General features: G+C 44.2%; 1 protein-coding gene across 1 annotated transcript in view; it reads left to right on the top strand.

Moving 5' to 3' along the window:
- LOC143294155 (uncharacterized) overlaps positions 1 to 26409 on the top strand; it is a 106609-nt gene extending 80200 nt beyond the window's left edge. Inside the window, exon 2 of the mRNA XM_076605586.1 lies at positions 26292 to 26409. Within this exon, the coding sequence (XP_076461701.1) occupies positions 26292 to 26409 (118 nt within the window). The remainder of the gene's footprint in view (positions 1 to 26291) is intronic.
- The last annotated feature ends 1203 nt before the right edge of the window (positions 26410 to 27612 follow it).

The following is a 27612-nucleotide window of genomic DNA, read 5'->3' on the forward strand; positions in this document are numbered from 1 at the left end:
TGGGCGTGGTTCAAAGAGAGGTTTTGAGCCAGCTCTTGTCTTCATTGCAGTCAGCGCCACCGAACTGTCTTCATGACCATACAGGAACCGACCGAACACATGACAACGTAATCATCGACTCACCACTTGTTATCTCTTCTGTATGACTGTGCGGGAGCACGTCTATGTTTCAACTGGTCTATATTCCTCCAGGCGTAGGTACCTTCAATTGTCCTAAAACTCATTTGGCCAAGAGAATGGGAGTGTAACTTGGGCAAGACACTCTCCAATATATCGAATTAAAGCCCGGATAGTCATACCGACTCTGCTGTTCTAATGGACATAGTCGAACACGACGGACTATCATCATACATACATTCAAGTACCCTCAGGTCTAGATTTCCCCAGGTTTATGTTCCCCAAGGTCTATACCTACCCTTCCGATTTTCCGTAGGTCCATATTCCCCAAAATGCAGCAGGGCAGCACACAACTTTGAGGTACAAAGACCATAGGGATCAAGAACAGGAATACAGTAAACTTGGGGGACTATCGCCCTGGCTGAATTATTTGAGTACGATAGACCTGCATGAACATAGGGGTGGCATCTAAATGTACACGCGAAGGGGTTTCAGGTAGCAGTTGCTCGGGACGGGGTAAATAAACAAAACGGTAATACACATAAAATCGTTGCATGCCTATGTGAGTGTGTATGTGTGCATGCCCGAAATCTGAGTGAATGACACAGGAAACGAATGATGAGCGCCCAATGGCAGCCGTCAGTCGGCTCTGCCCAGGTAGGCAGCCTGTTGTGCAAATGACCCCGTGTTTGTGAAGCGCTTTGAACTTCGTCTCCCGACCGAGGATAGACGCTATATACGTATCCATGTCAGGACATGTGTAGACCTACGAGAGAGGGTAAAAGCACCCACCACCCTTTGTCAACCAGAAGCCACTGGTTGGATGCCACCACTCACGGCTCACATCCACAGAAGTTCGTCGACCACTTCCATTTCACAAAAGCGTGATCAAAGTCACATGACAGGATACTGTTTTTTTTGTGTTTTTTTCAAACGATCATAACCGGGATGACACATAGACACATGGGTGCGCTCGCACGCACGCACACACGCACACACACACACACACACACACACACACACACACACACACATTTAACACAACAAAACACATATCACACACACACACACACACACACACACACACACACACACACACACACACACACACACATAGGATAAACCAGCGCGAAACAGAGAGAGGGATATTAAATGACTAAATTAGTGAATGAATGGTTTATCCATTCTGGTCTTTGTCCCTCAAGACAGACACATGGAGGGTGTACAGAAAGGGAAAGGTGGGTAGACAGACTGACAGACAGACAGACAGAGAGAGAGAGAGAGAGCGTAAACTCTACCATTTGAATGCATTCAATGAACAACGTTTTTCAATAATAGGGGTGGCGGGGGAAGGGAAAGTTCACGCACCGATCGTAAATTCGCCGCTTCACATGAAGGTACTCACCAAACCCTTCCTTCAAAGAAAACTAAATTGAAAATATGGCACGGGCAAAAGGGAGAGATTGACATAAGCTTACAGTTGGGCCAACAGCAAAGTGGGAACTGCATGGTCAATAGTTTCTCCACTGCAATGGGAATTCGTTTTAAAAGCTTAGTCTTTGTGTGAAGAACCATGACCCTTTCGAACTGGGAGGCAAGATTGCACTGGATCTTAGTACTGGAGCCTTGGGGACTAGCTTGTCTTTCGGGGCCCATCCGAACGCTGACTGTCCTAAAGCCTTCTTGGCCGAGAGACCGGGGATGTAACCATGGAGAATGTCTATGTTCCTTGAGAATGTCTATGTTCCCTGAGGTAGTGTCACCCAAGTCTATGTCCCCCCTGGTCTGTAAATGTTTTCTGTGAATGTTTAATCATACATACAGTTTGGGGCACTGGTCAGCAGTAGTCAGTGGTCAGCGATGATCAGTTGACAAATGATGCACAAACGTGACAATGCAACGCAATCTGAAAATGTTTGCGTCGTGGTACGTTGTGGTTATCAGTGGCAAGAAATGGTCAGTAATGGCCAACAGTAGTCAACAGTGGTCAGCTAATGGTCAACCCCTGCCAAGACATCCCAACACTGCATAACCGTCACAATTTCATGCTAGTTCAACTGATGATTGTGGTCAGTAATGGTCAAGAAGCCATAATAATGGACAGATGTGACAACGCAATCAGAACAATTTGGGTCGTGGTCAGTAGTGGTCAGCAGTAGTCCTAGATGCGGGGGAACATAGACCTGGGGGATCATAGACTAGGAGGAACTTGGACCTGTAGGAATATAGAACTGGGCGAACTTAGACCTGGTTTAAAGAAGATTTTAGAGAACATAAACCTGGGGGAACTTGGACCTTGGGGAATGTAGACCTGGGCGAACTTACACCTGATTGAAATGAAAATTGGGATGAACACAGTTTTCGGGGGAACATACAGCTGACCTCAGACATTCTCCATTTGAATCATATTCTTGCCCAGATAGTCGGGACAGCAGTTGCCTCCTCTGCCAATCTGATGATCATAGATGGACATGAATGAATATCATATACATATGAACATCTCTCTCTCTCTCTCTCTCTCTCTCTCTCTATATATATATATATATATATATATATATATATATGTATGTGTGTGTGTGTGTGTGTGTGTGTGTGTGTGTGTGTGTAAGATAGGTAGTCGTACATATTGTCCTTGAACATCTAGACGTGCCTCTCCCCAAATTGACGGGCGCAATAGCCGAATGGTTAAAGCGTCGGACTTTCAAACTGAGGGTCCCGGGTTCGAATCTCGGTGACGGCACCTGGTGGGTAAATGGTGGAGATTTTTCCGATCTCCAACGTCAACATATGTGCAGACCTGCTTGTGCCTGAACCCCCTTCTTGTGTATATGCACGCAGAAGATCAAATACGCACGTTAAAGATCCTGTAATCCATGTCAGCGTTCGGTGGGTTATGGAAACAAGAACATACTCAACATGCCCACCCCCGAAAACGTAGTATGGCTGCCTACATGGCGGGGTAGTAAAGAAAAGGGTTATACACGTGAAATCTTACATGTCTGCCTGAGTGTGCATGTGTTGTTGCCTGAAACTTGATTGAATGACAGAGGAAACGAATGATGAGCACCCAATGGCAGCCGTCAATCGGCTCTACCCAGGTAGTCAGCCTGTTGTGCAAATGACCCCGTGTTTGTAAAGCGCTTAGAGCTTGGTCTCCGACCGAGGATTGGTGCTATGTAAGTATCCATATCAATCAATCAATCAATCTATGCAGATATACGCGCGCGCGATGTGTGTGTGTGTGTGTGTGTGTGTGTGTGTGTGTAAAGCAGCGAGAACTGATAACAATTTAAGATGCATATCTATATATATATATATATATATTTTTTTTTTTTTTTTTTTTTTTTTTTTTTATAGAAAGCACCTGAACTTAAACGTACACACTGTGTTACCGAGGTCATTACTCTCCCTCCATTTTCACCTCAGAGCAGAACAGCGCGTGCGCGCATAATGATTATATTTGGACAAGAAGAAATATAGGACGAGCTTCCGGTTATGAAAAGGGCAACGCTGTCAGTGTATAATATAAATCTTTTTTTTCTCTCTCTCTCTCTTCTTCTTCTTCTTCTTTTTTCTTTCAAAACTTTCGAGGGCAAACGCAGTCTGAGGTTTGTACTAGAGAGGGGACAGCTGAATAGGGGACGGTGGGAGGCTGGGGTAGGGGGTGGGGCGGCGGGGTGAGAGGGGGTGGGCGGGGTTAGAATATGCCACAGTGGTAGGGGGGAAAAGAAAATTGTGGTATCTGAAAAGGGGATGGGGGCGTTTTTTTGGGGGGAGGGATGAAAGTGCGCTATGTGTAGTCAACCTTAGCCCTTACGTTTTCTCGCAATAACTGTTTTATGTGGTGTGTTTCTCTTTTTTTTCTTTTTTTTTTTGTGTTTGTTTGGTTGGTGGGGGGTTGTTTGTGTTTTTTTTTGTTTGTTGTTGGGTTGTTTTTTTTACTTACTCGTTGCTCCTTTGTGCACGCACAACGGAGTGCATATTCCCGCCAAACTCGCTGGCAATAATTGCAACGTGCTTTGAAAAACGCGTGTGCAAATCACACGTGTACTGGCGTTGGCACCAGCACGTGCAGGGGTTAAAACGGCAAGGTCTCTCTCTCTCTTTCTCTCACACACACACACACACACACACACATATATATATATATATATATATATATATATATATATATATATATATATATACAAAGAGAGAGAGGGGGGGATAAATTGATTGACATAGGGGAGATATGTAATAGATAGATAGATAGAAAGACGATGCCAGACATTGTGATTCTAACCCTCCGCCTCACCCTCTCCAACACACACACACACACACACACACACACACACACACACACATTTGTAATGACAATGACAACACAACAAAGCATACTCTGTACAGGCTGCAGCTCACACAGAAGCACACGCATGCATCGTAGGACGCATGTAGCAGTCAAAACGCTCTATGTTGCGAGGTCCTCAGCCAACGACCCATTTAAGTATTGTGCATGCATCTTTGTCATGGATGCTTATCTTATCCTTCCAACCAAAAAACCACGCAGGTTCATAATGATCGAGCGGTGAAACTGATCTTTACAAAATGCACCACTAAGATGTTCACACATATACTGTTCTCTGAGCCAGCAGAACTTATGGAATGAATGATAACTAAAAGCAAAACGAAAGAAACGTTTCCCCAGTGTTAGAGTATGGGTGCACAAACGGCGGAGGGGGCGGGGTGCGGGGGTGGTGGTCGGTCATCCACGTAAAAGACTACTCGTGAATCAAATCAAATTATGGTGCTTAGAGCCTCGCCAACCACTAAGGCCGTCTCAAGGCTATCGCCACGTTAATACCTACTGCAAGGGTAAAAAAATAAAAAATAAAAAAAATAACCCAATAAAAACAAGTCACCGCTTTAAGCTTTCCACTGAAAGTTTAAAAAAAAAACTTCCATAGTTTAAAACCTTCAAATCTAATTAAAATTGAAAATGTTCACTTCTTTCAAGAAGTCCATCAGCGTCCACGGAGGGACATCACGAAACAAAGTCTTCAGAGAAACCGCCGTGTAATGTCTGTGTCTAACGTCATGCAGATCCCAACAGTCAAGGAGCACGTGTTTCACAGTGAGAGGCTCATCACAGGGAATACATCGAGGGGCCTCTTCCCCCTCTACTCGTGAATACACGTAAACGTAAGGAGTGGCAGCCCAGTACCTAAGAAGAGGAAGAAGTCGACGAAGAAGAAGAAGAAGAAAACGTCGTTGAGATATTCATACTCACACTCGTTGCGGAGACAGCTTTTGTTCGACGACCCTTTGACTGACCATAGATTTTTATCTCACCGGCTAAAGACTGTCGCGGGACACGTGAATTACTGCGTCGAGAATGAATCGATAATGGCAAGACCTTTATGTGACGCTGTCAAGTATTCAGACCAAAATATCGGAGGATTAAAAGAGGGAGAGAGAAAGGGACAGAGAGAGAAAGAGAGAGAGAGATGTTGAAATGGGGTCAGCTCCATGTTTCCCCAGGGGTATGTCCCCCATATTTTCTTTCAGCCAGGTCTAAGCTTTCCCAGGTCTATGTCCCTCCAGGTCTATAATCCCCTAGGTCTAGAACCACTGCTGACCACTATTGACCACAACCCAAAAGTGCTCACACTGCGTTATTTTGTTACGTCTGTCTATCATCATGTCGTAGCAAGTGTTGGACAACTGCTTGACCACTACTGACCATTGTTGTACGCTATCAGAGTTCAACGTGTATCATTTTGTAACGGTTGTGCAATATTGGGACGTATTGGCAGGGTCTGACCATTAGCTGACCACTGTTGATTACTGTTGGCCATTACTGACCATTTTTTGTCACGTCTGACATCACTGACCACTACTGATCACAGTGCAAAAATCATCTGAGTGCGTTGTATCACGTTTGCGTATTATTATTATGACCTGACCACTACAGACCACCACTGATCACTGTACACTGCCGATCACTGACCACTGCTGACCAGTACCCAAAAGTATATGTATGATTAAACATACATAGACCTAGAGGAATATAGACATAAGGGAAGTCAGACCTGCGGGAACATAGACCTTGGGGAACACAGCATGCTGCAATTGAAATTTGGTATTCATGTAAAATTTATCTGAAATCACACACACACACACACACACACACACACACACACACACACACGCACGCACGCACGCACGCACGCACACACAGAGATGTGTGTATGTGTGTGTGTGTGTGTGTGTGTGCGTGTGTGTGTGTGTGTGTGTGTGTGTGCTGCGTCTGACGAGCCTCATTCAGGGCCCGTAACCCAAGTCTGGTCAGGCATAACAAATGGCCCTCTCCAATAGACAGAAGTCAATGACGCCTCCCCTCCTCCCCTTAGCAACTGCCTTTGAAGGGCTGAAATACTACCCAGCTCTTCAGGTCCTCTTTTTGTCATTTCAAAGACATCTTTGTAAAGTTGATTTTTTTTTTTAAAGATTTGAAAAAAAAATTGCTCACCTGCACTTGTTTACATCAACTACTCATACACACACACACACACACACACACACACACACACACACACACACACACACACACATACACACACACACACACACACACACACACACACACACACAGAGGAATATAGACTGTTTACATGCCCAAGTATTTTGCGCCCAGAAGAACGGGCACTGCCCTTCATAGTGTTTACCACTTAACTTAAAACGTCTCAGTACAGCATCCCAGCAAGCCCATCGTAGATAACAAAACTGAGTAAAGAAAAAAAAACATGGAAAGGGATGAGGGTCGGAACAGTATGGCTACTTCAGGGAAACTGCACTAGAGCATGTCTATGTTCCCCCGGGTCTAAGAGACCCCAGGTCTGTTTTGCCCCAGGTGTATGTTTCCTCGGCTGTACGTTTCTCCCAGGTCTATGTTCCCCCAAAAGGTCTATAACGTTCCTTAAAATGTAAGTTTCCCCATTTGTGTGCTTCCCCTGGTCTTTAACTTCCCGGACGTCTAGGTTCCCCTAGGGCTAAGTTCTCCCAAGCCTATATTCCCCGGGTCTATTTTCCTCAAGGTCTAAATCCACCCCCAGGTGCACGCTCCCACATGTCTATAATCCCCCAGCTGTATGCTCCCCAGGTCTATATGCTCCCCAACAGAAGCCGATGCCAGTGAAGTCTTGCTTCTGTTTGAATGATTGCTCCTCCAAGTCTGAGTTACCACAGGTAGACCTGGGCAAACACATCGATGGTCCCAACTTTACTGGTGACTGACACAGGCGAGAAGAAAGAACTAGCTGATCAAACCGAACGAAGGGAAAAAAAACAAACAAGTGTAATCTGTAAGTAAAAACATTAAATTGAAAAAAAAAAAAAAATGCAGGGGAACATTTCCCAGAGCATATTTTCTGGAAGGTGGCGACATTGTTCAAAACTGAACGATGGACCGACTACACCTTCCATCCACCCCCACCCCACTCACACCCCCACCCTCCAACGCCCAGCATCTTAAAGATTACACTTGGGGACGAATGCCAAAACTATGCAGAAGATGAAATAATTTTGATATAAGACTCGACCAGCGGAGAGGGTTTCTGCAATGGCTTCAGGCATCTACCTTTAACAAACAAACAAAACTGACTCTGAAATTTTGAAACTGAAACCTTGGGGTTTTTTGTCTCTCACTCTGCGTGCCTCCGCTAAGCAGGAACAGAAGCGTGTGGGTTTGTGGTCATAGCTCAGCAAATGTTGCGAACTGTACATGGATTTCCCCTGCGGATTTGCCACACCCCCTCTCACCCTCAACGCGTACCAGTACGCGCGCGCGCGCGCGCACACACACACACACACACACACACACACACACACACACACCGCGCGCGTCACGCATGTCTAACCCGTATCTTACCTGTTCAAGTTGCGAAACCAGAAAGAGGAGGCTGGGTAGTGGGGTGGGGAAGCGTGTGGGAGGATGTGGCGCCAAGAATGCACCGCCTTCTCGTGTCGTTCTTCTTCAGGTGGTATTTACACAACCCCTGTCATGGGGGAAGAAAGACTGGGAAAAAAGAAAAGAAAGACTAGAAAGAGATAAAGAACAGAAAGACAGAAAAGAAAGAAACAGAGGAGAAAGAGACAGAGAGGTGGGAGAGAGAGAGAGAGAGAGAGAGAGAGAGAGAGAGAGAGAGAGAGAATGGGATGGCAACGATAGAAGGTAGCTGTTAAGGGCAGGATCCACCACTTCTATAACGTCCAATTTTCTTGTGAACAAGCGAGGCGACGAAAAAGGGGGTGGTGTGCGTGTCAGAAATGGAGAGAAAACCTGGCACGACCCAATCCCAGCGGCCCGGAAGCTCTACGGAGGACTGCCGTCTTCGTCGAGGAGACGGAGGAATCCATCTGATAAATGACGAACGAGACAACAAGAAATGGAGTAGGTGGAAAGGGGTGGAAGAATAGAAGGGGGAATAGAGAAGAAACAATTGAAAAGAGGAAAGGACGAAAAAAGAGATGAAGTTGGAAAGGGAGGTGGAAGGGGTGGGGGGGGGGGTAATGGGTGGGTGGGATCGGTTGAAGGGAAAAGGGGATGAAGAGGGTTGACAGATCAGTTTCACAACCTTTTTTCTCCTTTCTTTCTTTCTTTTTCCCCCCTTTTTTTCTTAATATTTTAGATCCTGCATAACTCAATGGTGACAAGGTGTCTGGTTTGTATTCCCTGCGTTGTAAATCGATTCCCTGGCGGTACGGCACTATAATTATTAGTGTTCTCAATGCCTTAAATGTCTGGTGCTGTTCGTTCTGTCCATTTATTATTATTGTGTTACTTTCGTTGTATAATGTCACAATATACGTGTGTGTGGGGGTTTTTTCTGTGTGAAATTTCGGCTGCTCTGCCCGAAGAGAGGGCGTTGCTGCAATGCAGCTTCTTTTTTTCTGTCTGCAAATTATTGTATCAAAGTGGGGGGATGGGTGGGTGGGTGGATGTGTGTGTAGTGGGGGTTACGGATTTTTTTTCCCCTTGCGATTGCTGTACTTGGTGTGGGACGTTCAGTTTGTCGTCTGGTCCGAAAAAAAAAAAGAAAAAACCGACAAGAAAACACACACACACACACACATACACACACACACACACACACACACACACACACACCAAAAAAAAAAAAAAAAAAAAAAAAAAAAAAACCCTAGCACCAGGCCTCCTCTCAAGGACTAATGGGCAGAGGGGATTTTTTTTCTTTTCAAATCCCGCTTCCTGTGGGACTTGTCTCATGGACACCTTGTTTCATAATCGGGAGCAAAACTCACAGGATGTTGATCATTAGCGCTCTGGACCCCCTGCGCTGAAGAGGTAGAGCGCATTATAAATGCTCATTCTTATCATGATCATCAGTATTACTATATTCATTATCGTTATCATCATCATCATCATCCTCGTCATTATCATCGTCGTTAGTTATAAGACCACCGCTCCACCTCTCTGTTCTCTTGTCGTGCTTCCTTTCGATTTGACTCCGTTATCTTGGTTTAAATATTTTTTTTAATATCAAGAAACAAGGTGAAATACAGCGTTCAATTAAGAAAACTTGAGCAACAACAAGCCTGAGCTTATATCGTGCTCGTTTATATGTAACAAGCAATACACAAACGCAATGGCGAAAATACACGCATTATTTGATAATGAAAAGACAGTTGAAGTGCAAGACACAACTAAACTAAACAAGAAAAACAACAACAACAACAAAAAACGTAAAAAAAAACAAACCCAAACTGCTATTACCGCAACTACCACTGATAACAACAACAATAATAATATTAATGGTAATATTAATACTAACATAGTAACAACAATAATAATACACTGGAAAGTGAACATCACTCCATTATCTTCTGTCTCGCCAGAATGATGTGGGTGTAATACTACTATCTGGGCAGTTTTGACATCTCCAAGCGCAGATGTGGATGGGAACTTCTTAAAGAAATACAAATACAAATACAAAAGGGTTGTTCCTGGCAAAATTCTGTAGAAAAATCCACTTCGATAGGAAAAACAAATAAAAAAACTGCACGCAGGAAAAATACAAAAATAAATGGGTGGCACTGTAGTATATCGACGCGCTCTCCATGGGGAGAGCAGCCTGAATTTCACACAGAGAAATCTGTTGTGATAAAAAGAAATACAAATACAAATGTTGGGACATCCGGACTCAGTCAGGACGTGGGTTCCAAGACATGGTCGTAGACGAAATTCTTCAAGTTACTTTGTGTACATTGGGAAGTGGTTTTCAACTCGATATTTTTGACTGCGATCCAGCGTACATGCTGTACAGTTTTATTGCCTTATTATCATTATGCAATTTATGAGGCTTGAAGGTTAGAATATTTTGCAGGTCGTGTCTTACAGTGTACGCTCAACTTCGTTTCGCATAATATGCTGCTGCAACGTTTTGGACGGTGTATATAATACCTGTTTTATATCCGAACGCACATAGTGAGCTCTTTTGCGCGACAGTTGTGTGCGATGATGCACGTAACTGGCAAACAAAGACATGCATCTGCGGACGTTTTCGCTCGTGTGTGGAGGTATCAACCGTAAGTAATGCAAGACGACATTTTGATAACTAAAGAGCCACATAAAAGAGGCGCACACAGTGATTGAAAAGATTTCACTTATTTACTTATTTATTTATTTATTTGTTTCTTTGTTCGTTTATCAAGACATCTTGTTATTGCGCATACTCTTGAAACTCTATGCGCTTTAAAATAGCACGAAAAGCATTCACACAACACAAACATAAACATATAGTTAGAAACATAGATGAAAATGTTTTACTCAGATGGCCAGTGGTTCGTTTTGAAAGGGGTATGAATAACGAAACGATTACGTCACGAATATCATAAGTACTTGAAGAGCACTAAAAAATAAAAAATAAAAATAAAAAATTATTTTCCATTCAAACAGTAGACCATGCTACTGTTCTGTCATTGAACAGAACAGTTGCACTTTTAAGGCTCTTATATATACATATGTCGTAGGGAGGGTGGTATTGTGTCTGTTGTTGGGTGGTTGTTTTTTCGTTGTTGAAAGAAATAAAACAACAACAAAAAACAACCAGAGTGTCTCTCTCCTGCAGTTAATAAAGTATCTCCAGGCGACAACGACCCCTCACTCATCACTCCACTGGCGACACCAGTACCGCTACCGCCCGTAACCCTCCTATCCTCATCATCACCAACCACACCTCCGTGTTCTTAATGAAACACGTCCCAAGGGCTTCCCCCCGCCTCAAACGCTCTCAAACCAAGCGCACTCCCACCGAAAAAGCTCGGACACACACACAAAAAGCGTCCCTTAACACACGCCTCACGGCACCCCCCCACGATTAACTCTTTCACAGCGGTCAACGGCGCTAATTTCTGGACGCCCATGGACAGTTACCGTCGGATCAAAAGGTTTTTCGTCCGCGATTCGTTCTATCCTTGAGAACGGTGGTTGGCTAGTGGCTAGCTGGCCTTGGTTTAGCCTGCAGGCGGTTTCGTGTTGATTCGTGTTCGTAGCGTCTGTCGATCTGGCGGTATAATTAAACACCTGTTATGGTCAACCCGAGTTTGTGGTGGGGGTTATGATGAAGGGTGGTGGACAGTGTGAGGGGAGATTGGGGAGGGGGAGGGGGGTATGCGGTGTGGCATGGGTCAAGGCCAAGTTTCCAACGTGTCGAAATTACTTTTGAACGGAAAGAAAGGCTACGGTTTTTGAAGTCACATTTTATATATTGCTAAAGTTTCTATGCTCATAGTGGACAATAACATGCGATTTCGAGGAAAAAATAGAGCTGATACCAAAAGGAAAGGAAATCTAATATTGAAGATCACGTGTTTTCCTGTGGACATTTACTATGTAATATGTTTTTCTTTAACCGCTTGTTCTTCAAAAATGTTTAACGTCCCCCCCCCAAACCTCCCACCATGCCCCCACTACCTGCTCCCCTCTCACATCCACACACACAAACACTTCTCTCCATGACAGTCAGCACCCCTATCCTCATCACAGAGGGCCAATTCACCCAACATCAACTCCAGTTTCTATAGCAGTCGTCCGTTGAATACCGCATTACGCCTCTATCCAGCGAAAGGAACTCAGCACAGTACACACCCAGTCCTCTTTCCCCTTGTTGCCGCCACAATGACCAGAATGACCAAGACTGGTCCTGTGCGATGAATGATGACTCCACTGACCACAGACCCCAACGCTTTTCAGTGGCGTCACACATGAAGGTCCTGTCCACCGCAAACCGGACAGCGTCGTTGGATGACCACGACCACGGAGGATGTTTCATTTCACCTGTTGATGCTTGTTTCTCACCATCAGTGGCTCCCTGTTGAGCTGTGTGACAATGTGAAAGTAAAGGGTCCCGTGGCGTGTTTGAAACTGCATTTGGCGTGGTTTGAAGTGACTGACTGAATAATGGAAAACAGGCACAGAAAGAGAGACGGGGAGACCGACTGAAACACAAAGACACGGAGCAAGAAGCAGAGACAGAGACAGATAAAGAGACAGAGAGAGACACAGGAAGAGAGACAACGAGAAAGAGAGAGAAACGCCGGATGTTTGAGCAGAAGGTACCATCCATGTGGAATGAGTCTGAAATTGCATTTGGCGTGGGTTGTAGTGACTGACTGAATGATGGTAAACAGGCACAGAAAAAGAGACGGAGAGACAGACAGACAAACAAAGAGGGAGAAAAACAGAGACAGCCAAAGACACAGAGAAACACAGAAAGAGAGAGGTAAACTCCGGATGTTTGAGCAGAAGGTACCATCCATGGGGCATGGGTCTGAAAGAGCAGAGAGAAAACTGTTGTTTTGTGAATCCTTCCCAACGTCCATGAAGAGAAAATTCCTAACTGCAATGCTGTACTTGTTTACAAGTATATATTATTTCGTCCCTAATGTACCCACTATCCTCTCCACATCAACGAAACATCATCGCAAAAAAGGCTCATACAACACAGACAATAATCACAGTATGTCGTCCTCTTCTTTTCAAACCCATGTGAAACCACACACATACAAAAAAAAATCTGACCTTGACATGTTATATCCAATGACAGACGCTATTCTCTCTCTCCCTCCCTCTCCCTCTCTCCAAGAGTGTCGCACATGTCAGGCACGCGCCAACCAGTGTCGTCAGTTTACAGAGTTCACTGCCCTTTAATCTGCATACTTGCGTTCTCGCGTAAAGTGGTTCCCTGCTGAATATTTAAGTGGCTGTAGAAACATGAGTCCTGTAGCCATGGTCTTTGTGAAAAAGTGACTGAAACGATTCTGGAAAGAAGACAGACAAAGGCTTAGTGTGTGGCTACAAGTTATCATCCACAGTGGTACGGTACGCGAGGGGAAATTGAAGAAAGGGAACTTTTTTTTTTTTTTTTATTCAATTCTTGCCGAACTAACCAGTCATATACTCAGGAAGATTAGCCATCAAAGAAAATGAACGTTCCCACAGACAAGACTTTGCTTTATGCTCGCACAGGGGCCTCATAGACCCTGGGGGAACTTAGACCTTGCTTCACTCGCACATCCTTCTTTATCAAAAAACAATTATTGGTCATTGCTTCAAGGTCTGTGGTAAATAAGGCCCACGGAAACTGCACGAGGATACCAGCACACTGGACAAACATTATGTCTATTTCGGGACACGCACATTCAAAAAACACATTATTACATACAGCTCCAAAAGTCATGGAAGAGGTAACGTTTTCATAAAACACTGTTCTAAAAGATATTAATCAGAAGAGGATTCGGATAAAACAAGACAACGGGCATGGACAGACAATCTAATCACCTTTGAAGTTTTCACGAGCAACAGAAGCTACCACCTCGGATTCGTCTGTGCAGTCCTGTAGATGCAATGATATTTTGTCTGATTCAAACAGAAAATATGCAGACATGTGGCTTCATGGATAGAGCACTGTTTTGTTGTTGTTTTTTTCTTTTATTGGGGGGGAGGAGGAGGCGGGGGTGGGGGGGTGGGGATAATCAGCTTCTGTCAGAAAAACAATACAATTTTGGACGAGTTCAAACCCATTTCCAGGATATGAAACTGCAATGCAGTGACACCCACAAACATACAATGACTAAAGTTTGGAACAGAGTAAATCAGATCAGCTGAGCAAACTTTCATCGGTGACCTTGTAGAATATGTAAGCTCTTTGAAGTACAAACAAGGCAGATGTGGTGTAGTGTTTATAATCATAGTTTTGCGCCCAGTTTGACGCCCCCTTGAAACTTAAACTGATACCAGATATGCAACCTCCAAAAATAGCCACTTACAAAATATACATCATGTGACTGCAGCCATTATGACTAGTCCATACGTTATATCACATGAACGGAGCGAATCTTTTCTTGTATAATATACTCCGGTCGGTTTTGACAGGAAATGTTGATGGAAGTCGAAGAGATCTCAAAACAGACCTCCAAGGGAGCTAAATCAGTGCTTTTTCTCCACATCCTACCCACGAAAACTCTCTCTCACACCCCTCACTACCACCCCTTTCTCAAAGACTGGGCGATGCATATATCTGGACTCCCTCAAACCCGCTTTGACAATTTGTGACGTCTGTTTGCTCGTGTTGATCTTTTCTTCTTTTTCTTCTTGTTTTCGTTTGTTGCTTTTAAAAGACCGTTCCCATTGACAGTTAGCAGTTTCTTCTGCTTAACGGGAGTGAATGTGTGTCAATGGTAGAACGTTCGTCTAGCCACTCCCTCTCTCTCTCTTAAAGGTTGGGTATTTATTTGATATAAATAATAATAATGATAATAATTTACTTTTTTTTAAAGAAGGAATTAGCCAATCCCTCATTTTGAAGCAGATCCGCATCGAACTGCACTGTCCCTGTCGAGTTACCCATGAGGAGAACGCATCAATAACAACAACAAAAATAAAGACAAAAAAAGGAGAAGAAAAAAAGCACAGGATGCGGCAGCCCAACTGCCCTTCACACTTTTAAAAGTTAATTTATTGTTGCTGGGTTTTTTTGTTGTTGTTGTTGTTTGTTTGTTTGTGTGTTTTGTTTTTTGTTGTTGCTGTTGTTGTTTTCAGACCCAATCCACCATCCCTTCGATTTTTTTTCTACTCTGTCGCTGTCATTCTAATTTCCTGCGCATATAAACCTCATGCATGCAGGCAGCCAGGACAGAAGACCGAGAAGACACGGTTGCTGTCGACTATATAGCCCACAGTGCGGACACGCTTTATTAACGCGGCTTCCTGTTGCACACGTGTGCTCTGTCCTACAGAACAATGGTCTGCAGCTGCATGAGCGGTCCCCACCCCCACCCACCCTACCACCTCACCGCGTACCTCTTCCTCCGTCCCTTCAACCCTTTCCCCTCCCTTGGTCCACCCGCACCCACTCCCCACCACACCCACCCACCCTTTCCTTCCCTTCTCTTCCCTTCCTGTCCACCCCGTCCCCACTACACCGCAGCTTTGTTGGTGTCCATCCTTTGTCTGTGTCCTCTCGACTGTTCTACGCTAGGCTTGCGCGACACGTGCACCCCCACCTCCACACCCCCACCCCACCCACCCGGACCGAACATCTGCCAATGTTGCCTGACAGCATGCCATTTTTAGATACCTCCAGCCCCACAGCTCTCCCCCCCATCCACCACCCTACCCCCACCCCACCCCCTCACTCACCACCCCCCCGTCCCCCCCCCGCCCCCCCCCCCCCCCCCCCCACACACACACACACCGTCTACTCTAGAGCCCTCCAAACTCTCCACCCTCGACTTACCTGTCCTTACCTTCTACCTGTCCCCGCCCCTCTCACCCCTAGCCCCCACATCCCCCACCCCCCCCACACACACACACACACACCTCCCCATTTCCGCTCACGCGTTCACGATTGTAAAAAAAGTATATATATTTAAAATAAATATATATATATATATATTTTTAAAATCAAGACTAAATTCAAAACAATACGCTTTCCCCAGCCCCCAAGCCCCCCCCCCCCCCCAATCCCACCCCTAACCGCCCCCACACCCAACCCAACCCCCACTCCGCCCTCCTCGCGTTCCTGTTCCTCCTACACCCGAAGTGATCCTGTTCCAAAGTGTGCAATCCGCTTCAGTGTCGACACTCACTAACTCCAATCCCCCACCCATCACCCCTCCCTGCCCCCGCCCCCACCCCCCGCATTCCCCACCCACCCTGTCTACTCCCGCAGTCACTCTTGTCCACCATTTCGCCCTCTACCCACTCACCACCCTACCCCTCTCATCCAAGGCTGCCAATCCCTTCCTTATCCTCTGCCTTAAGCGCCTCTTCCTGTCACGGTTGGTGTTTGTTAATATTATTTAGAAAATCCCCAGTACAAACGAGAGATAGAGGGGTGGGGGTGGGGAGAGAATATTCTTCTCCCACAGCCTTCGCGCTCCCGAAAAGAAAAAAACGACAAAAATAATGCAAGCAAGCAAAGCAAACATATCAAACAAGCGAAAAAAAACAAAAAACACCACCAGCTGCTAATTATAACTTTCCCTGGGATTTCCACCCCAGCACGCATTAACTGGATGTAGATTTTTATTTGCAAGCTTTGTTTTGTTTTTAGTTGTTGTGTTCATTTTTTTCATATTTTTATGAATTCATTTATTCACAAAATTATACGACGCATATTTTCCTGATATTCACTTTTTTATTTCTTCATTTCGTTTACTTGATAATCTATTCATTCGGTTTATTCAACTGCGCAGATATTATCCATTCTCTCTTTATTTACTTAGTCATTCATTTTTTCACTTGCAAACTTTAGTTTTTGGTTGTTGCTTTGTTTGTTTTGTTGTTGTTTTTGTTTTTTGTTTTTCTTTTTATTCATTTATACGGCGTAGATTTTCCTAACGTGTTTTTTTTCTTCTTCTTTTTAAATTAATTTTGGTTTCTTAATAATCTATTTCAATCGGTTTGATTACGTAGATATTTTCCATTCTCGCTTTACTTATTCATGCTTTCATTTAATGTTGATTAAATTGGACATGATGGACAGAAAAACAAGGTTGCCAAGCATCAGCCCAGATAACGTGTTGTATTGTATTGTATTGTGTTGTATTGTGTTGTGTTGTATCGTGCTGTGTTGTATTGTGTTGTATTGTATTGTAACTTTTTGTGTCACGACAAATTTCATTGAAAAAAATTCGGGCTGTTCGCCGGCTAGAGCGTGTCGCTACAGCACATCACCAACCATGTTTGTTTGGGGGTGAAGGTGGTGGTGTTTTTTGGTGGTGGTGGTGGTGGTGGTGTTTTTGTTGTGTGTGTGTGGTTTTTGTTGTTGTTGTTGTTGTTTGTATGTTTTTTACTTTCTCTGCAGGTGTAAGTGTTCTACTGTCAAGAGTGGATTTTTTTCTGCAGAATTTTAGCACAGACAACTCCTTCGTCGCCTTGGGTTCATTTACGTGCCCTAAGTACATGCTGCACATGTTACTTCCAGTCTATCGTCTCATCCGAATGATTAGCACCATGACTACCACTCAAGGTCATTGTATAGAGGGAGAGTAAGTAAAAGTCTCGGTCCCTTTTGTACTGAAAGCTGTGGACACTCACTTCCTAATCGGGCGCAGTATCACTAGGCCACCTCTCTCCTTTTTGTACGATTAGGCCGTGGGTTCCAATCTGTGATGATACACAGGATGTAAAGAAGACAAAGCACGGTGCTTGCTGTCTAGTGGTCGGTCCTCTGCAGACCCTGTTGTGAATACACTGAGTGCACAATGACCGATGATAGAAAGCTCATTTTTCAAACCCTTGCCCATTCGCCCTGAAATTGTCCGCCTCCCCTTTCACCAACAGTCGGGCTTTTGTTTTCTTTTTCTTTTTTCCCCTGCCCCCTTTCTACTCTCTCTGTCTCCCTGTCTGTAGTTGTCTGCACGATCCCTTTTTTTTTTTTCTTTTTTTTTCTTTTTTTTTTTTTGTCTCTGTCAACTCTCTCTCTCTCTTTCTGCATCCCCTGCAAGCGGCTTTCACTGTAGTATTTTTAATGAGGGGGTGGAGGCGGAGGGGGGTGGAAGGGTGACAAGGACGATGAGGCCTTTGATGCCAAGGTAGCAGGGCAGTGTGGAGTGAAACAGAGCCCGTGGACATCAGTCAAGCCTGCCACTGAACAAAGATACGTATCTGAATTCGCGCATCTCCTCTGCGCGGAATGGAGATTGAGTGAGTGAGAATAGCACTCTGGGAGGGCGGGAAGAGTATGGGTGTGGGGGGGGACGGGGTCGGGGGGGGGTGATGTAGAGGAGTTGGGGGTTAAACGAAAACAGAGACCGGAACCTGTCTCTTCCTGAATCTCAGCTTTCGTTCAACGCACGTCTTTTTTTTGTTTTATGCTAAAAAACCTTTTAAAAATCATGCAAACATGAACTCAGGAATGGTTGTGGATCAAAATGTTTGTTAACTGTTGAATCGTTACAGGTTTGTTACTTATGTTGCCAGCGCCGTATCGTTGGTTTACAGGTCGTATCGTGTTGTGTAGTATTGCACCTTGTCGTATCTCTCTTTTTTTTCCACAGGCGCTAATCAAATGAATATCACATATTAAACATTAAATGACTGAATTTGAATGTTCGCCAAAAGTACATTGCATCGGGTCGGATTGGAATATTTTTAAAGGTGTAAAATTCAACGTACTCTTCCATCAGAAAAGTGCTTCCGTGTGTGCCCCTAAGCATGCAGTATGTGGGGGGTGTGGGGGTGGGTAGGTGGAATTGTGGGGATGGAGAGGATGGGGGTAGGAAGCAGAGGGGTTGGTGGGTGGGAGTGTAGGTGGGAGGATCCCGGCATAGTTTTACCTCAGGATGTTGTATTTTCGTGCTGCATTACCTGATCCTACCCCACGCAGCGTTACCCTTTGGGTTGTTTTTTAACGAGGATGACAAGAGAAGGGGGAATCAGACCTTTGAGCCCGGCCAGTGATGGATAGGATTCCCCAGACAGCTGGCCATTATCACTTATGCCTCATCGTGCAAGTGATACATACTGCTGAACTCTCCCTTCTTATCTCTTCTTTGGGGAGGGGGGTTGCGGGTGCGGGGGGGGGGGGGGGGGGGGGGGGGGGGTACTTTGTCACGTTTACGTATGCGTTGGACTCGTCTGTAAGCGAGAGAGACGGGGTAGTCTGAATGACGAGCCTTTGAATGCACAAGCAATTTATATACACGAATAATTTCCACTCTGACTGATACGTTTGTATTGTATACTATTGTATTGTTGTTCATGATATTTTGGTCGATGGATTTTTACCTGTAAAAGCACGAAAGACGTAGGCCTGTTGACATTCGGAAATACAATAATAATAAGCCGAGGTCCCGTGTATAGCAATACATGGGCCATTGGAAAAGAACCCATGGCAACATTGTTGTCATCTTGCGAAATTCTGTAGAAGAAATCCACTCTGATATATATCTCAGACCTTTAGATATATATATATATATATGCATACACTCAAGACCTGACTATGTGCATTGGGTTATGCAGCAGGTCAGGCATCTGCTTGGCAGGTGATGCGTAGTGTATAATTAGGGATATGTCCGAAAGCTGTGACACCTCCATAAGAAACTGAAACTGACGACAAAAGGAGAGTGAGGACATCACGGTGGCTGGGAGGACCAAACCAGTTAGTATCAGAACAGGTGTTTTACCGCGGTGCAACAGATTTATATCCTTACACCCCCCCCGCCCCTCGCCCCCCCCCCCCCTCCCCGCCCCACACCGGGCCTCTGTCTTCCCTTGACCTCTCCCCACTCACCTGTCTGTTCGTATTTCTTGCTACTTATAAGACATGGTTCCTGGTACGTAACGTAAAATCTTTCATGCTTCCTCTCTCTCTCTCTCTCTCTCTCTCTCTCTCTCTCTCTCTCTCTGTTTCCTAGAAAAATAACTGCGCTTGTGTGTGTGTGTGTGTGAGAGAGAGAGAGAGAGAGAGAGAGAGAGAGAGAGAGAATGTGTGTGTATGTGTGTGTGTGCATATATATATATATATATATATGTGTGTGTGTGTGTGTGTGTGTGTGTGTGTGTGTGTGTGTGTGTGTTGTGCAAACATGAGAACGCCCTCGCAGTCAGCTGGATTATACTTCTTTTGGCTTGGCTGATTATTTGGATGGAATAAGAAAATGCATGTCCATTTACGCTAGTTTTAATACTCCCCACACACACACACGCTCCCCCATCCCCTCCATAGTACGATATTAAACGAGTTCTTTTTTTTAATAGAATGATTACAGATACTGACCATCTGTCAAAAACCACAATGAAATGACACCGAGCTGTAGCCAAAAGCACATTGCACAGAGTCCACTGCACATGGGGAAAAAACAAAAAAACAAAACAAAACAAAAACCAAAACAGACAACAACAATGCACCGTTTCCATCAAGTTCAGGTGCCTCAAACAGAGCGGACACAGAGCGGTAGTCCAAGCGTGAGGGTACGGCACGCTACAATAGACAACGCCACCCGCGTCGCTGCAAATTTTACCGTCCTTCACCTCTTAGTGGCCAGTGCGTTGTCCTCTCCTGTGTCCTGTCCTTTCCTCGCTGTTGTGGCAAGGGTGATGGAAGCAGAGGGCAGGAAGGGGGTGGTAGGGGTGGGGGACGAAGAAGGATGCGGAGTGGGTGGGGTGTTAGCTACCTGTCTAGGTGATTAACCAGTCTCGATGTACCCATCATAGCTGCTGAGTGGTATCTTGCTATTGAGCACGATGCAGGACAGGATGCGAGTGCAGGAAACTGCGAGACTGTGGCGATCGCAGGACAGGAAATGAATACCGGAAATTTACGTTACGGTTATCGTGTAGGACAGGAAGTGAATATTGTAAATTGTGTCACGGTGTCCCGCTGGACAGGAAGTGAACCCAGGAAGTTGCATTATCATAACGCGCAGGACTGGAAGGGAGTGCAAGAAACTGCGTTACAATTAGCAATTACAATTAGCAAAGTAGAACAGGAAGTGAATACAGGAAGTATCGTGAGCATGCAGGACAGAATCTGAATAAAGGAAGTTGCGTTACAATGGCGTGCAGGACAGGAAGTGAGACGGGAACTTGCGTTATGATAGCGTGCACATTGCGATCATTCCATACGATTTCTCGATATGAGAGTGTGTAGCGTAAAAATAATTTATATCGCAACTAGCAGTTTATTGGTCTTCAATAATTATGTACACTTACAATTAGTCTTGTCATATGTAAGCGTTAAATTATGGTGCCTGTAAACTTCTTCATGTTCAATGTCCATTTCAATTTTTGGATCACATGTTTCTCCTTTATAGTCGGAAAAGAGAAACAATTTCACAAGTTCACGACCACTGTCTGCTCAGTGGTTTGAGAGCATGGAAATGATTAAAATGTAACTTTGTTTTTTTTTAAAAAAGCGACATAAATCAGAATACGGGACTGTACCCTGTTCTAGGAACACAGGAGCGGAACCCCAGCTATTCTCAGTCGCACTGAAAAAGAACAGAAATCGTAGCAACTGAGAACACTTGGCCTTTTAAGCTATCCTGTTCTTCACGAATAAGATTAGCTAGCTTTGACTGAGGACAGTTAGCATTTTTTTCTGTTTGTTTGTTTCTTTTTTTTTTTCTTCTTCTTCTTCTTCTTTTTTCTTTCTGTTCAATAACAGTTTCCTTATGTTTATCCATACGAAAATCTGACATTCAAACTGCGGATAGAAACAACACGTGCAACTCTCCAACACTGCTTCTCATGTGTCAATCTGCGTTGCTGACACCAAGGTCCAGGAGATCCAATGTATTACAATTATGTAGCCTCAGTTTCAGGTGGCATCTTTGAAGTTGGGGGAAATATGACACGAGAGTCCGTGGCCCTTATCTCTCTCTCTCTCTCTCTCTCTCTCTTCCAGTTTTCAGTTCAAAATCTCGCCCTAGTTTTATCGATGCTGGACATCTGAACGTGTCCGCTTTATAAAAGGGCAGTAAAGCATCAAGCGTTTATATGTGTGAGGGACAATGCCTTGCGCGGTGAGGAAGCCCTTCGTCTGTGCAGTCAAGCATCAGCATTTATCTTCTCCTGGCATGACAATGTCCAGTTTACAGCCTCACAAGCAGACGAAGCGGGAGTTATGATTGTCAAACGGGTCTTTGAAGTATCTTCATTCCTGTGAGTCAGCTGTCTGATCCTTTTGTCCGTTTCTCATCCGATGGATACTCTCTGTTGACTTCTTGTGTTGGTTCATTTCTTTTCTTTTTTTTTTTCTTCTTCTTTATTTCACGTGGTCAGTCAGTTCGCCTCTACACTTACTTGGATACACAGTCCATGGTTTGGACTTACCTGTTTCGTGTCAGTATTTTTTGTGAACACTCACTTCACTTCTTTTCTTCTGTGTTTCGTGACTATTTACTTCATATCTTCTTTGTATTTCACAAGCATTGATTTTGATTCTTTTCCGGTTTTCACGTGAATATTATTTCATTTCTTCTCTGTTTCATGTCAAAGTTTACATTACTTCTTCATTTTATTTGGCAAACGTCTAATGCATTGTTGTCTTAATTCTATTGATCTGCTATAATCTTGTATTTTATCCATGCATAAACTGTTTCCAAAACGCAACTAATATCGGTACGACATGGCTAGAGATTGTCTATCATTTCTTTGTTGCTTTTTTTCTTATATAGACATGAACTGTTTAATGAAAGACTGTCTTGGTTCGTTGTGGCTTTTGATTATTGTCTATTTGCTCGTTTGTTTTGCATTGCATGGCACAATAATGTGTGTCGCGTGCCTCGTTGTGGCTTTTGATTGTCTATTTTGCTCGTTTGTTTTGCATTGCATGGCACAATAATGTGTGTCGCGCGCCTCGTTGTGGCTTTTGATTGTCTATTTTGCTCGTTTGTTTTGCATTGCATGGCACAATAATGTGTGTCGCGTGCCTCGTTGTGGCTTTTGATTGTCTATTTTGCTCGTTTGTTTTGCATTGCATGGCACAATAATGTGTGTCGCGCGCCTCGTTGTGGCTTTTGATTGTCTATTTTGCTCGTTTGTTTTGCATTGCATGGCACAATAATGTGTGTCGCGTGCCTCGTTGTGGCTTTTGATTGTCTATTTTGCTCGTTTGTTTTGCATTGCATGGCACAATAATGTGTGTCGCGCGCTGTCTTGTGTTGTTTGTCGCCTCGTATCGTGCATTGTTAGTTTGTGATGCGTTCTTTACTTTCTTTTGAACTGCTATCTTTAAGTATAACTTTGTTTCCAACATCTCTGAGAAGGCCATTTTCGGACCTACGAGTATCATTATAAAGCTCACCATAACATCTCTCTCTCTCTCTCTCTCTCTCTCTCTCTCTCTCTCTCTCTCTCTCTCTCCATACATACATACATACATACATACATACATACATACATACATACATACACACAAGTGTGGGTGGGTGGGGGGAGCTCCCACGACACACAAGAAAAAGAAGCTGGGTAAAGAAATAGAAGCAAGGGAGGTGGTGGGGGTGGGGAATAGGTGGAAGGGAGACTGTGATGATGAGGAAAGGTGCCGGGGGGGCGGGGTGGAGGGGGGGGGAGGGTAGTGATAGGGGAGAGGTAGGGGAGGTGATGTGCATGGGTGGCTTGTCAGCGAGGATGCCAAATCGCGAGGAAACGAGGCATGAAAAGAGAGATGGCCAGTGACAACATGACGCGACTGGAGGGCTCGCTGGAAGTGGACAGAAGACGTAGAGGGCACTGAACTGATGGTAACAGGGTCTTTTGGTTGTTTGTTTGGTCTCTTTTTTCATTTGTTGTTTTCTTTTTTCTGTTTTCTGGGTTTCCTGCTTGGTGTTTTCATCTGTGTGGTAGACGAGTGGGAAGGTGAGGTGAGACAGCATGGAAGGGAGACGGGGTGAGTGTGGGGGGGGGGGGGGTTCCCAGGGTGGGAGGTGAGTATGGGCGAAAGAGAAAAGGGAGAAAGGGAAATGGCCTAGGGACTGGAGAGAGACAGACAGACAGACAGGGAGAGAGGGAGGGAGAGAGAGAAAGACAGGGAGAGAGAGAGAGAGGAAGACAGGGAGAGAGAGACAGACAGACAGACAGACAGACAGACGGAGAGAGAGAAAGACAGACAGGGAGAGAGAGAGACAAAGACAGACAGAGAGGGAGACAGACAGACAGAGAGGGAGAGAGAGGAAGACAGAGAGAGAGAGAAAGACAGACAGACAGAGACAGGGAAATCGACAGAGAGAGAGAGAGGGGACGAGAGAGGGGTATGGGGGCTGTGTAGTGGCAAAGAAGAAGGGGATAGTGGGAAGAGCGACAGACAGATTGACATTTTAAGAAACAAGTTGATGCTGTTACTCAGTCGTTGCTCTTTTACCTGAGCACTCATAAACAGACTTCGTGATAACAGTATGATGATAACCTAGGGATAATGACACTGCTGAATACATTCATGTTTTCCACAAACAGCGAGAGAGATAGACTGACTGAGAGAGAGAGTTATTAAGCAACATGTGACAACCAAACGAACAAGGATAATACAAAACAAAATGAAATGAAATGAAACGAAACAAAAACAAAAACAAAAAAAAAGGAAATAAAATAAAAGCCGACGAAACAGAGTTCAGCAAGAAAGAAACAAAGAACCACAGTGTGTATGTGTGTGTGTGTGTGTGTGTGTGTGTGTGTGTGTGTGTGTGTGTGTGTGTGTGTGTGTGTGTGTGTGTGTGTGTGTGTGTATGTGTGTGTGTGTGTGTCTGTCTGGCTGTATGTGTGTGTGTGTGTGTGTGTGTGTGTGTGTGTGAATGTTAATGTTAATGTGTGTGTGTGTGTGTGTGTGTGTATGTGTATGTATATGCGTGCGCGCGCGCGTGTGTGTGTGTTTGTGTATGTGTGTATGCGTGCGTGTGTGTGTGCGTGTGCATGTGTGTGTGTGTGCGTGTATGTGTGTGTGTGTGTGTGTGTGTGTGTGTGTGTGTGTGTGTGTTAACCCGTAGTTAAAACACCGACGTTGACGAAAAGACCTGTCACAGAAACGTGCAACAAAAATGACATGTGGCAGGCTAAACGCAAATTTAGTGATCCCCCAAACACAGCTGCCTAAACTGAGCCCGAGGGAAAGAAAGGAAGAAAAACGAAAAATAAAAGATCAAGAAAAACACACACACACACAAACAGAGCGAAGTGTGCCTGTGATTGATCGTCTCATAATCGTTCTTTTCTCGCCTACCGTTTCTTCTTAGGCTCAGTAACTGGTATTCCATGCCAATACTGCACCCACCCACCCCTGACAAAACTGGCTCCAGTTAAATTTTGCAATGTTTTATAATCTTCTTCATGACATTTACGACGTTTGAGGCCCATCGTTCTCCGTAATGTATAGTATAACATACCTATTATATTATAAGTTAAAAAGACAGAGAATATTCACATTTAGTTTTCCTTTTAATTTCTGTAACATATTGAAAGAATTGAGGAAGAAAGACAGTAGGGAAAAAAAAGTTGTTGTGCACGTTGAAGGTTTAATGGTAATCGTCTCGGAACGTTTGGTACTGAGAGATTCTGTTCGGTGATTATGATCAGAACTATTGGAAAATTTGGTTGCAGACTTAAATTGAAGAAAATGATATGTACTAATGAGGGCAAAATGAAGATAACAGGATGACGACAATAACAGTGAAAACAATGAATGGAAAAAAAACAGAAGGTTTTATATATATATATATATATATATATATATATATATATATATATATATATATATATCGTTGTTGGTTTGTTTTTGTTTTGTTTTTGTTGTTTTGTTGTTTTTTCTTAAGGGGGGAGGAGAGGGGCTTGTTTTTTATGTTGTTTTTTGTTGTTGTTGTTGTTTGTTTGTTTTTCTGGGCAAGGATTGTGCATGTTTACATGTGTGAGTGTATGTGCGAGAATGTGAACAATTTTTCTTAGCAAGAAACACAATTTTGAATATAATATCCAAGCGTTAATATATCATATTTACGGGCACGGAAATCCCCATGTACACATCAGGGAATGGTAGATATTTTCGAACTAAAGTACAAAAAATCCCACAAACCTCTTAACGTCCCCACCCTCACCCCTCCCCTGCCAGGACTTAGGGACCAACAGCAAGTTCTCGCCCCTGGACGTAACAGTTGTGCCCCTTGAAGCTTTGTGTTGAAAGCCGCAGTGACGACATTGGCGCTCACGCTCCGCGGCCGGCAGATCGCTGCCGGTTCGGAAGTTTATTCAACGGATCATCCGCCTGTAGAGGGGGTCACCTGGCTGGGACAGCTGTCTGACGGGCGCAATAGCTGAGTGGTTAAAGCGCTGGACTTTCAATCTGAAGGTCCCCAGGTTCGAGTCTCGGTAACGGCACCTGGTGGGTAAAGGATGGAGTTTTTTTCCGATCTCCCAGGTCAACATAATTATGTGCAGACCTGCAAGTGCCTGAACCCCCTTTGTGTGTATACGCACGCAGAAGATCAAATACGCACGTTAAAGATCCTGTAATCCATGTCAGCGTTCGGTGAGTTATGGAAACAAGAACATACCCAGCATGCACACCTCCGAAAACGGAGTATGGCTGCCTACATGGCGGGATAAAAACGGAAAGCCCCACTCGTATAATGCACGATTGAACATGGAAATTGCAACCCACGAACAGCGAAGAAGAAGAAGGAAAAGGATATATCTGTCTGCCCAACGGAAGGGGCAGGGGGAAATGAGGATGGAGTCGTTGTGCTGTCTGTCTATGTTCAGTTTGCACGGACCCTTTTTCCGAAACAATAAAATGATTTTTTTTTAAGTGAAATGAAATGAAATACAATAAACTTTCATTGTGTGTCCTTCCAGGCTAATCTCCATGCTTTTAAAGTTACCATCCACAAAAGTGACTGGGTATAGTTTCAGTTTCAAAGTGTCAAAACGTGCGGAATCCATTTCCGCCACACCACGTTTGTTTAAGAAATATATGAAAATAATATATGTGAAAACGGGGGAACCACATACATGACCTACGCATGAACCTCATGTGCAGGTCAGGCCTCGAGACGCTATCCTAGGTAACATTAACGTAAAGCGTTGACTGACACAGAACGAAGCACAATAAATGAACAAAATAAACGAAGAAGTAAACACGTTAAAATGTAATACAAAAAAAAAAAGAAAAAAAGAAAAAGAAAAAAAAAGAAAGATACAAAGAAGGCAAACAAAAAAATAAACATGGGCCACGTTCAGCGAACATGTGCACACCCACACACGCTTGGGTACTCACACAAGCGTGTTTATGCGTAAGCACACGCCCACTCACACGCAAGCGTGGAGATGCACAAGCGCAAACGCGCGCGCGCGCACCCACACACACACACACACACACACACACACTGCTTGTTTCCTCTCTCTCTCTCTCTCTCTCTCTCTCCTATCCTATCCTATCCTATATTAATATATGTATGTATGTATATATATATATAATTTTTTTCATTGGTGGCTTGATGTAAACA

This window comes from Babylonia areolata, chromosome 19 (genome assembly GCF_041734735.1).
Source record: "Babylonia areolata isolate BAREFJ2019XMU chromosome 19, ASM4173473v1, whole genome shotgun sequence".
NCBI classification, from domain to species: Eukaryota; Metazoa; Mollusca; class Gastropoda; order Neogastropoda; family Buccinidae; genus Babylonia; species Babylonia areolata.